This window comes from Epinephelus fuscoguttatus, linkage group LG18 (genome assembly GCF_011397635.1).
Source record: "Epinephelus fuscoguttatus linkage group LG18, E.fuscoguttatus.final_Chr_v1".
In the NCBI taxonomy this organism is placed as follows: domain Eukaryota; kingdom Metazoa; phylum Chordata; class Actinopteri; order Perciformes; family Serranidae; genus Epinephelus; species Epinephelus fuscoguttatus.
Genome location: NC_064769.1, coordinates 2,699,446 through 2,712,691, shown reverse-complemented (window position 1 = coordinate 2,712,691; position 13,246 = coordinate 2,699,446). Strand labels below are relative to the sequence as shown.

At 39.7% G+C, this 13,246-nt stretch overlaps 1 protein-coding gene across 1 annotated transcript in view; it reads left to right on the top strand.

Annotated features, from left to right (window-relative positions):
• The window catches only part of nr5a1b (nuclear receptor subfamily 5, group A, member 1b), a 34,427-nt gene extending 21,440 nt beyond the window's left edge, over positions 1–12,987 (top strand). Inside the window, exons 5-6 of the mRNA XM_049604970.1 lie at positions 4,650–4,797; positions 12,706–12,987. Of these exons, the coding sequence (XP_049460927.1) occupies positions 4,650–4,797; positions 12,706–12,959 (402 nt within the window). The 3' untranslated portion in view covers positions 12,960–12,987. The remainder of the gene's footprint in view (positions 1–4,649; positions 4,798–12,705) is intronic.
• The last annotated feature ends 259 nt before the right edge of the window (positions 12,988–13,246 follow it).

Below are 13,246 nucleotides of genomic sequence, written 5' to 3'. Positions count from 1 at the left end.
GACCTAAATCCAACAGGAAGTGAGCCAGGGCCTCTGAGAGTAACATGAGCAAATGTGGAGAAATTGTCAGCTGTGAGCTAGAGTGGAGAGGGGTCTAAAATCTTTGAAAACATTTATCTTTAACCGTCTACGTGAGCTGGAGGCCGAAAAGGCGTGAGTCCGAGGTCCCGCCCAATGCTGCTTGCAGCTTTAATTATTATTATTATTCAGAAATGTCTTCAAATTCCTGTGAGATAGTACATCATAGAGACATGCCATTTTCACCAGTGATTGGAAATTGTGTGCAAATGGTGCTCAAGAAATATAATGCCAACAGGCTAGATGGTGGTGCTATAATTAAGGTCAAGGAAAATTTGGTTTTGAAAGGCCACCACCGTCTCACCGTATGTCAGATTGACTTGAAACTCGACACACATGGTCAGGTGAAGGGGCTCTATGAAAGCCTTATGCCTGGTACACACTACACAACATTTCTGTCCATTCTGACAGTGACTATGTCACATTACGCGATTGTGGAGTCATAAAATCGTGCCATGACTTGGCCGAAGACATGATACACTACACGATGGTCCACACCAATCATCCCCTGTCATCTTTCACGACATGATGTCAATGGGTTGTTCTTGTCCTATTTTTATTACTTTTACTATTATTTAAGTCACTGTGTCTGTTCATGTCCCAGCTGAAATGTTGCCACTAGATGCCAGGAGCTACATTTGAAGTACCATATGAAAACATGCAAGTCACCGAATCCTATTTAGAAAATGAAGGGATTCTCTCAACCGAGGTTATAAGTGGCTTTTAATTTGAAAGAGATACAGGAAGTGTTGAGTTTGAAATGACAGCGCGATGCATTGACTTTATCAAGGCAAACAGGAGCGGATCAAAAGTAAAAATATAAAAATACAGAGGGAATAATAAATAACTGCCCGTTTATAATATAGTCTGTTTCAAATGAAGTGAACTGCAGTTGTGGTAAGTAAAAGCCACTATTTTTTTTATTACTTTATGTCCATCTCCATTATGAAGAAGTAACATTGTTTGCTAGCTTGATGCCAGTGGCAGTACTTACCAGGTTGATAAAGTGCCTCTGCTGTTTCACACCATAATTTTTTCCTTTTTCCTCTGTTGTGGTAACATCCCTAGAGGAAATGTCAAAAACCCCAGGATGTTGTTGTCGTACAGTTGTCAACAGCAGCAGATCGCTCTGTGTCCCTTTTGGTCAAAGTGACGGCTCAAACATACTAGACTTTATGTTGGAACGTCGTGAGGCGTCCCAGACGTGGCGTCGATTGGCGTCTACTATGACACACTACATGAGGTTAAACGATGGATTATCGTGTACGACACTCATTGTCTCATTGTCAAATGAGACAGTGAGTACAAACTACAAAACTTGTAGCAACATAAGTAACTGAATCATACCCTGAAAGTTTGATTCAAATCGACCGATAGGGGGCGCTAAACATGCAGAAAGTTGATATCTCATAATCAGCCATAGACATTTGTACAAAATTAGGTTTGCATCATCGAGGCTCATTTCTCAGTCGATGCACAAAATTTAAAAATTATTGCATAATAGGTGTTTGGCTTATTGCAATAAATTTAAATTTCAATACATTTCACATTCCAAACTTCAAATCATAATAAATCACTAGTATGTCCTACACAGCTGAAATGTTTTCAGCACATCCAATGAATTCTGACAAAACTTTATTTATTTTTTTTTTTTTAAAGTCTTGAATTAAATGCAAGCACCATTGAAGAAACATTCTTTGGATACTAGATGTCATATGTTTCAAATAGTGTTCAGATTGGTTTAACAGTTACCTCACAATGATATTTATCATCTTAATTTCTACTGTATGCACTACATTTTCTATTTCATCTAATTTTTTTACCAAATGTCTCCAAAATATTAGACAATATACCTAAAATCAACAGAATGATGTGAGATTTTTTTTTTTTCAGAATTTTACCACCAACGCTTTAACTCTTATTGATATCTCACTGCTTTTTTAAGATAATGACCAGTGAACTTTAAAGGGGGCGTGGCTCAACAAATGACTCCACAACGTTTGGGCCAATCATCACAAACCTTGCAAGGAATGTCTGAAGAGGTACCAGGAACATAACTCAAAAGTTTTATTATATGACCACTAGGGGGCACCACAAATACAAAAAAATGGGCATGCAATAGCACAAATCACACTAAAAATCAGAAATTGATCGTTCAGTCATTACAAAACTTGCAGGGCATGTTTTTACTGGTTTTGACTTGTTTTACTGGTTTTATTGGTTTTAATGGTTTTCATTATTTTAATTATTTAAATGATTTTATGTCTTTTATCTTTTAGCGGTCCATTTCTGCTCTCAGCTATTATTTTATTCTAACTCTTATAGCTTTATCTTTTATCATTTTATATTGTTTTTAACTAGTTTTACTGATTACTTGATGGCTGTAACTATTTGATTACTTTTTGCTCTGCGAAGCACATTGTGCTTCCACCTGGAATGAAATGTGCTACATAAATAAAGTTTTGCTTGCTATGTTGAATAATAATTATCAACCATGTTTATTTAATTATTTTTAATTATTAAATTTGGTCAATAGGGAGCACCCCAAGTTACAAACAAGTGCAGTGGCCTTTCACATGATTTGGCCACAATCACAATTTGTTCAAACATCACAAAACTTGGTGAACTTTTTTTAATTAAGCCATTAAAGCATGTCACCAAATTTTTTTGCAGTTGACAAATAGTAAGCGACAGTGCTTCCAAAGAAAAGCGTGGCCCAGTAGAGATTTGGACATAAATGAATGAGCATCTGTCTGACTGTCATAAAACCTACTATATATACCTATATAAACCTACTAGCCAGTCTACCCAGCTTTCGAGTTTTAAATGTCCATGCTGGCTTGAACCCCGGAATTGCCCTTGCGGCTATATTCTATAGTTTATTTGTGGTGTTATAATTTATGTAAACATATAACTTTATTGTAGATAGATTGCTACTGAGTCTTTCACACACACAAAAAAGAAATCATAATGGAGATGGGTTTGCCTTTATGAAGGCATAGCACCTGGCCCCACTTTATTAATTTAACATACGTTCTTCTTTGAACTTGGGTGTATTTCAGAGGTATTTCTGAGTTACAAAAGCCTGTTCTATGGCCAACACACTGTTGGAGGGCCCACTCTCTCTACAGGCCCCAGCGCCCCACAGGCCCCAGCGCAAAAGCACTGCCTGCACTGTCCATATTTACGCCCCTGGTCTGCAGGTAATTTATAATAAGTGCTTGAGTTTGACCAACATGCATTTCTAACAGCCTATGGTCTACTTAATACAATGAACAGTAAATCTCAGCTATTCATTTTGGAAATTGTAAAGTTTCAAAGGCACCTTGTGAGAATTTTCTTTGGTTATTTGGTTACAAGGTGCTTCTTATTACTTATTCTCTTATCAGTCCACTATTTGATGAGTTTGGAATGAGAACAAACTGGACATCTGGGCCAAGACTTCCTCTTACGTGTTGGTAATCTCTGAAAATAGATGTCTGTCTGTATGTAATAGTTGTCAGATGATAGCCGGTGGGCTCCGAGATTGCATTGTGGCCAATGCCGTCCACCTCTTTACTGTACATGGACTGGGTTCCTGCCGTTTAAATGTGAGTGGTCAGTACAACACGGACTACGAATAGAAACCAGAATATTTCCAAAAACAAATCTTATCTCCTGTCCTGCAGATTCTGCACACATATTCAGAAATTGTTTATGGAGATTAAAGTTGGTGTGTAAATTTGAGAGTCATTTTAGAAAGTTATGGTGCATTCACACCAAAAGCGACCTGAGCGCCAGCGGTCGCTCAGGTCGCTGGCATCGCGCTGCTTGGCAGCAGCTCCAGCAGGCGCTTGCAGCGGCCAAAGGGGCGGGGCCGGCTGCTGCAGATGTGTCCATCAAGGCTGACACGGCTGTTCACTTTACAAGGATGAACAAATATATCATATATGTCTTCACTTTGTATTATCCATGACTTTCATTACACAATTAAAATAACGCTAATAAACACAGTCAATATAGAGTCCTTTATAAATATGATTTTACTCTCCTGTTGGCACGTAGGACCACTGAGAAATGTAATTGGTGGTAAATAAGTGGGAGCTCTTTAATCGCACTTTCGGAAGCCTGCTTTGTACTGCATCGGCGTATTTGCTGAGGAAACACAGGGACCGGAGCCGTCGGGCCGTCTGGGTCCACAGTGTCCTGCAAACCCGGCAACTCCACGGTGAATTTCACCGGCTCGTACAGCTCCGGGAGAGCCCAGACCTCCGTACCCGAATCCCGGTCTGCAATTAGCTGCTGCTTCGGCAGCGGCGCTGCTCATTTGCATAAAGTTCAGCTTCTCTCAACTTCTACTTGACGCTCTGGTCGCTGGCATCGCGCCGCTCGCTGCAGCCGACGCCCCTGACGCCCTTTGTAGCAAGCGTACATTGAAAATGAATGGCTGCCGGCCGCTTATGACGCTCATGACGCTTTTGGTGTGAATGCACAGTTAGAAAGGAGGTAGGAGACATCAATATGAAAGTTGTCCAGTACAAAGGGACACCTGAAACTGTTCCTGATGTTAGTCCATTTGTTGTTTGGTTCAGATGGAGCTGTCTGACATGGCTTCACATGCTGGTCTTACCTTGGCCAGCCTCGTCCAGAGAGGGCAGGAGCTGGTTGAGAAGCTCCACATCCTAAATGTGGACCGCCAAGAGTTTGCCTGCATCAAGTTCCTCATCCTCTTTAACCCAGGTTAGTGACAACTGATGCTTTTTATCCATTAAGTATCAAATTGGTAAAAAAAAAAAAAAAAAAAAAGAAAAGAAAACAAAAAGAAAAAAGGTCTTGGAGTTTCAAACAGATTTAATGGATTATTTGTAAATTATTCCACAAGTGTATTTAAGCCAAGGGACCTTTCAGTATCTAATAATGCAAACAGCAATCAATCAATCAATCAATTAAATGATGATGATCAATTAATTAAATCTAGTGAAATGTAATCTGTAAGTTCCTTTAATTTGTGTGTTTAAAACAGTGTAAAAAAAATAACTATATGTCTATGAAGGGAGGCATTTATATCTTTCGCCGAGCGTGTGTTGTCCCACACATCTAACACACACACATGCCCATAGCTACAAGGAGCTTCTCACAGGATGCTGATTGGGCTGAAGCTTTCGTGGTTCGGACACAAAGGCATTACTTAATGCCCGATGAGGACTTTCAGGTGATCATGTGATCCTTGTGTGACTGCGTGATATGAGAATCAAGCTGCCGTGTAAGCTAATGTGATTGAGGGCCGAACAAGAACAGTGTATACATACTTCCACATGGAACTACCAAGTTGTGAACTGAAATTGCTTTCTATTAGCTAACAGTTTTTTTTATGCCTCTGCACCAGCGATAGCCACAGCCAGAGGCATGTTATTTTCGCATTAGTCTGTCCATTCCATGCTTGTGAACACAATATCTCAAGAACGCCACAAGGGAATTTCTTCAAATTTGGCACAAATGTTCATTTGGAGTTAACGTTGAATTGGGTCATTTTTGGTGGGCATAGGTCACTTTGATCTTGTTTCTCTCATTCTCATGAACACAATATCTCAAGAACGCCTTGAGGGAATTTCTTCAAATTTGGTCAGTATGACCTCAAAAATATATTTTTGGCTCAAGAATTCATATGCTAATTATGACAAAACTTCACACAAATGTCAAATAGGATAAAATAATGAAGTGGTGACATTTTATATCGAAGAGGTCAAAGGTCAGCTTCACTGTGACATCATAATGTTCTGCATATAACACTTATTCAGCGTCATATCTCGTCAGATATATCATATATCTCGTCATATCTTGAAACTGTGCTGATTGTATAGCTCTTCTGTGTTGCTGGGGTGAAGATGTGTGTGAAGCATCCATGTTTTCACAGACATAGATGTGAACTGTAAGAGAAACCTGACTGTTGTGCAAAGGCATACAACTACAGGGCAGTAATTCCAATTGTTTTTTGTTGTTGTTGTTGTTTTTGTTTTGTTTTTACAGTTGCAGTTTGGTAGGTTTTTGAAACAAAACTACCAGTTTAGGTTTAGGAAAAAATCCTTATTTGGATTAGAATAGTCTGTTTCACAACATGAACCCCGTTTTGTGGTAGAGGGCACTAAAGGCTAACTTCCGCCATGTGCATTTTCCTACAACACTTGTAAGGTGCCCCCAGTTGCCATGCTACGTTTTTTTTTTACAAGTTGTCATTCTTAACCTGGCAGACGCTTGTCAGAGGGCACAGTTTGATGCAGTAGCCAGGTAGCGTATGAAGTGTAAGCTATTGAGAGTGAGGGTTGGACAGGTGAATCATTCAAATACAATGCTTGCATTTTATGTCACTTTCAGGGGGCACACAAAATGTTTCTGAGGGCCTTCACTGGTCCACAGGCTGCACTGCGTTGAACTATGGACCAGAAAAACCAGAGTCTAAAGCCCAGTTGAGACCAAAGATTTGCAACAAGATGAAACTGTTGTAGAATGTTGCAGAGAAAAGTTGCAGCGGTGTGAACTGGCCGGTCTGAGCTCGACTCAAGCCAGCTGACGGTGTTACCTGCATCTCAGCTGGTCAAATCACCGGCGACTGGTTTAAGAATGTAAAGCACGTCTCCTGTTTCAACAGCCAGTCGGCTTGCAGTGAAATCTGCTGGTGAAAATGACCGCAGATGGCGTGGTCGCTTGCTGTGGCAGGTGCCGCTGAGCCCTCGGTTTCTGCTGCTGCTCGCTGTACTGTATATGTGTATGCACCACCCACACACACACACATACAAACACACATACACACATACACGCATTCTCACTGACTGATTAATTGGTGCAAGTTACATATAATATTGTGGCCTATTTATTATGAATACAGTCCATCTGGTGCTCATTTTGTTACTGTTTTTCACCGTTTCATCACTACCACAAATGCAACTGTAGCCAGTATCTCACTATCACTGTCCTCATTCATATTTTAAAGAAGCTACAAATTGTATTCAGCCACAAAATAAGCCTGAAAACCTGGAAATCAGAACAAAGTACAGAGAGTTGTTGGATGGAGATGATACACTGTCTCATCTAGTTGCATTGATGTGAACCGGCAGGTTTTTAGAGCATTGCAGAAAGGCTCATTGCAAATAGTTGCCTGTTTCAGCTCGTCTCATCGCAAATCTTTGGTCTGAACTAGCCTTTCCTAGATCACCCGCTGCACCCTCTCCCTACCATCTTCATGTGGAGGGTACACCACATTGAGTGCTGTCCAAACCAACTAGTGAGGATTGGACGTGGAATTTTAAACTCTTCCAACAGCGAGCCTGCACAGATGCTGACTTACTGACCATGTTAACTGCCGTATTGTGTGCATCATGGAAGACTCGCCATACAAATGAATTTCTGAGACTAACCCTACAAACTTAACCTGTTCAAACCAGACAGACATTTATAGGCCTATTGTCATACAGATGCTAACATCTTAAAGGCTACATTGTATAAAGGATAAAGTATATCCTTCTCTAGTCTCTAGAAAACGGTCATGTTCACTTGATTGTAGTGCTGTATATTTACAACTGTTACAAAAGCCAAGCAGCTTTTAAACATCAGAGTAAAAAGCCAAAAGATGTTTACAAAAAAAAAGCTTAGATGTAAGTTTTATTTCTTTTTATTTATTTGTTTGTTTATCGTGTTATTTATTTCCCTGTGGTTACAAAAAGCTATATTTCTATTTTTCACTGCAGAGAGTGAAATTTGTCCCAAAGGTTGCAGCTGTATTATACCCTACAGCTTAGTGAATGGTGCTTCATTCATCTATGAAGATAACTACAAACAGAGTTGGGCCCAATCCCAATTCCTATCTTAACCCTCAATCTTAATTTTCAAGCTCAACCCTCAATCTCACTAGCCCTCAAAACCAAGTGTTAAGGGCTATCTTGTGACTTCAAAATGGGACATCCCTAAAAGGCAAATACGTCTTAAGACTGTCGGGGGCAGCAATATGCCAAAACTCCGTCCAGTCTGTCACTTTTTTCCAAAACTTTATTTCAATTCTTGTACAAAACAAGCAGTGACAGACATGACCAGAACAAATATGCCAGGGTTAAGAGAAAAGAAAAAGAAATAAAATAAACAAATAGATAAATAAAAAGTTCAGCAGCTCAAACAATTAAATTGTTTACATATTTTCAGAGTCTTTATAGCTTTGGAGTTTGTGGAGTGCTGAATCGTTTCTAAGTATTGCTGCATTTCATTCATAAAAATTTTGAACAAGGGTTTTCTGTTACAAAATTTACTCTTATGAATATGGAATTTCGCTAAGATAATAAATAGATTAATGATATAGAATTGTTTTTGTTTTGAAATGCTGACATCATAAAATCCAAACAACACATCTTTGTACAGTAGTGAAAATAGAACATAAATGTTGCAACGAATATACTCGACAAAATCTTTCCAAAAAGTGACAGTATAGGGGCAGCAAAACAAATGTACAGTTACCAAACAATAATCTTCGACAATGCCGTCTGCAGCTGTGCTGACTTCATATTGAAACAGAATGCTTGATCACTAGGGGAACAGTTGCCGTTGTGACCAAGAATTATGTTATGAATATGAACAGTTCACAAGTTACAAATTACTCACTCCCATAGTTTTTTTTGGAGTCTGCTTGCTTTTTGTAAACTTGTCTTCATTGGTAGCCCTGAAATGAATCACGGCTTGTGTTTTGTCTGGTGGCCCTGAAATGGAACAGAGATAACAACATTACTTTCTTTTATTTTTTGGGGGTACCTGTCAGATATTCATTAAGTTATTAGTTTAGTTTCATGTAGTATTGCAAGTATTATCACAATGAATACTGTAGTCAATATCCAGCAGAATTGGTGAGGCTGTTTACACAGTCACACAAGTGTTATCTGATGACTTTCATCCATGTTAACGTTTCACTCTTTGGATTAGAAGTTGATATTCAACCAAATAACCTGTACCACAACAACCGACGTAACTTATTCAGCAGAAAGTCACCAGATAATACGATCACTAATAGGGATGCACCAAAATGAAAATTTGTGGCCGAAGCCAAATATTATTAAATGCTTGGCCAAATACCGAGTACCGAATACCGAATATCATTGTTTAGTTTTTCATTAATTTTTGCCGATGAACCCGTTCCAGATTAGTGTTGTCACGGTACCAAAATTGGGACCCACTGTGCGATACCAATGAAAATATCATGGTTCTGAGTAGTATCACGATACCACAGCGAAAATGAGGCAGATGTGCCTTTTGTCATTTATGAAAAGATAAATCACTTTTCTATAATACATCAATGATATTTCAATGGAATAAATTACTTATTGACTTATTCATACTTCAAAAACAGCATCAATAAGGGATTAACATAGGGGGGATCAAAATAAAATAAATTAATTAAATTAAAAGTCAACCAGCCACCCTCCTCCCCTTACAGTCCCTTCATGAGTAATGAACAGTCCCTAAAGTGCGGTGAGGTTTGTGGGCCGTTACTGCCAGAAAGAGAGAAATGTGAAAGGCTCGTTTGTCCTCTGACACGTCACATACCTGTGTTCGGCTGGCTCGGCTGTTCACGTACTTCTGGGCAGTCATGACACCAAGAAGAGGATATTATTGGAACCGACTTCTCCGTCGCCCGGTAAGCCTATGGCTGCTGTATTTGACAGGAATACATTAACGTTACTGTCTGCAAGGCCGTAACTACCATTGAGGACACCGAGGTCATGACCTCGGTAATTTTTCCCGACCTAAATGAATGAATAAAATGAAAATAAAAATAAACCATTTCATTTGTGCGGTGAAAGTACGTGGGAGGACCGATGGAAGGTGATTGAATGACTCTCTCTTCTCTGTAATAACAATTATTTAAAAAAGAAAATTCTGGTACTCTTGTTTGATCGACGCAGCTTTCATACAGCTTTGCACACACATTATTCTTAGATGGATTACTCACGAATGCAGGGTCGCACAGAAATGCCACACATATCATATGAAAGTGCAGGACCAGAGCTTTCCGAGGATACCAAACACATCATTGTGCTGTCATCCCATCACGCTATAAATACAGATCAATTGTCTACAAAATAAAAACCTGATGAATTTCTTTACAATCCGTTATACAGATCTTCTTATCAGTCACTTCATATAGTGAGAAATATCGTATCTTACCACGTCTCAGGCTTGTGTGTGTTTCTCCCTGTCTATCCACATTTGTAGTCTGGCTTTCAAGATGCAAATATCTCCATACTGTCCAGTTGATACTCCATCAAACTTTGTATGACAAGACCAGCGCACTTCACCTTTGCGCACCCAGACAACTGTAGCCTAATTATGCATGCGTGACAGGGCCGTAGTCACCATATACATTGAGGGGGACACATCCCCCCCCCAAGATCATGTCGACAAGAAAACGTCCAGAATTTTTTTTTACTGCAAAGTGGCAAATATTATCTTGGAGGAGATCATTGCGCTTGGTTGACTATTTTTCTATTATCTTAGATGTAAATATTGCATGTTTATTTCAAATGAAACACATTTTTGACTTGTGAATGAGTCAATGGAATTTCTTGCAATAATGAAAAAATACTGGCAATCATGTCCGCCTGGCACAAACCACATGTTTTGGACAGCTGTGAAGTGACAGAATGTCCCACCATCATGGTTCTTATATTGCCAGATTCCAGAGAGTCTCCCCTCTTCATATATGGCAGAATATGTCATCTTCCAACTTGCTATGGTGAGATACATGTAAAAATGTAAGAATTTAGTCACACAGATTTGTTTTTTTCATTGATATAAAAATTAATATAATTGACAACTGACAGATGAAGAGAAGTACTTCCTGCTCAAGAATAAGTGGTTCAAACATAATTATAAATACCCACAAACAAAGTTTGGTGAAAGGCAATTACGCTATAGTATGAAGTGGGAAGAGAAACATGATAAGATGGGATTAATCTAAAATGATGTGTGTAGTTCTTTATAGATGTAGCCTCTTAATTTGGCTGTCAAAGTACACCGATTGAAGGCTTTTGATATATAATTGACAAAAATTTCTGACCCCCCCACGTGCACCACAACTAAATGACCTCGGTATTTCAAAAATCCTGCATACGGCCCTGACTGTCTGTGTCTGTGACCCCCGTTCAACCCACATTCGGTGGGATTCGCCTTTCGTTTCTGCTGCTGGTTGAAATCTGTAGGCTGCTCGCACAGCGTGCTGAATGATTTAAGCCTATTTTGCTCACTCAAAACTATTTTTAGTCGCAAATGTGAGTGCCGTGACGGATGGATTGCCACGCTGCCGACATTTTATTCCGCCCGTCATGGCACGCTGTTTGATTGCGTTATCAAAACGCCGCTATTATTCAGCCTGGCTTTTAACTTATTCCACCGAATACCAAATGTGTGTTTTTTTGCAATATTCGGCCGAATATATTCGGTTACCGAATATTCGGTGCATCCCTAATCACTAAAGTTAACCTGCAGCTGTAACGTTACCAGCTGCAGACTCTACGGCTACAGGAGATGACACTGTCCGGTCATCTTACAAAAATGTAGACGCAAACATTTCACATATATTAAAACAACTTAACAACTACATTATCACTGAGAAAAATGACTTTTTGTAACTGAATGACAGCATACTCGGTTATCAGAGAACCAGGGTTACGTGGGACGGGGCAGGCAAGCCGTCACCCACGACCAAAAATATGTGTGTTACGCTACAAAGAGGTCTATAGTCCATAAAATGATGTTAAACTAAGATAATGCAATGGTTATCATAATTTTAAAACAACTATTAACGAAGAAAATACTCATTGATAACTCTGCTTCCTTACGCTTGTCGCCACCATCTTGCATTGACTGAATCGTCTGATTCGGCTGAGCTCGGCGGATGATACGCAAAGGATTCTGGGATAGCACTTATTGCCAAGGCTGGTCCTGGAAAATCTTAAAAGTGAGGGCCATACAGCCCTTATTCTTGACCCTCAACTCAACACTCTGAGAATTGGGACAGCACTAGCACTTCACGGGAGCGCGGATTTTTGAGACTGAGGGTTAAGACTGAGGGTTAAGATAGGAATTGGGATTGGGCCTTACAGTCCATGACAGAATAGGAGTGGGTAGGGTCTGGTTTTGGAGAGGCTTCTAATGTAGTTCCTCAGCCATAGCTGTCAAATACTATGTCCCTCCTCTTGAAGTAGTACTCTCTGATGGCCCAGGAACCATGAAGATGAAACCTGCATTAGTTATTATTTATTAAACTTTGTTCACTGATCAAACACAAACAGCTGTTTCAACCTGTGTACAGCTTCAATTATGATGACTAGTGACATCTAGTGCTTGAGATACAACAAGTGAAGAGGACAATTTGTTTTTGTTAACTATTTGTTTCAAAAAATTATTTTTGGTCAAAAAGCAGCTGTCTAGATAACTCAAGCTGTAACTGTTGTGGTTCCAGGAATGTCATTATTATAGAGCTGTGATGCTAGTTACAGATGAAGAAGAACAATTTAAAAGGAGTGGTAGGCTACTTCTGATATGAAAATGTTTGACAACCTTTGCTCTGTGTAAATTCATTGGTTGTTGCTTTCCCTATGCTCCACCAACCAGATGTGACACCACTCGAAGACCATCAGTTAATAGAGAGTGTGCAGGAGCAGGTTGAAGGAGCCCTGCTCGAGTACACACTGTGCACGTCCTCTCACCCTCCTGGACACTTTGCTCATCTGCTGCTTTGTTTGTCTGAGTTACGCTGTCTCAGCTCCTTCGCCGAAGACTACCTGTATTGCAAACACCTGAGTGGTGAGGTGCCCTGCAACAACCTGCTCACTGAGATGCTCCATGCCAAGCACAGCTGGGCATGAAGACTCAGAGCCTCTTCAGTATTCTTCACATTAGCATACAAAGGCATTAAGCTCTGATCAGTGTCTAATACAATGAGATTACACTTGATATTTTTTGTGCTTTAAAACTGAATTTTAGTAATAAGTTGTACAATAAAACTAGATTGGAAATGGAAAAATGGGATTTGTATTCATTGCGACTACAAGCACTGAGGAGCGTTAAGTAGCAGTGTGTAGGGTTTAGTGGTATCTAGCCATGAGGACTGCAGATTGCAGCCAGCTGAAAGGTCTCCCATGTGCCAAGTGTG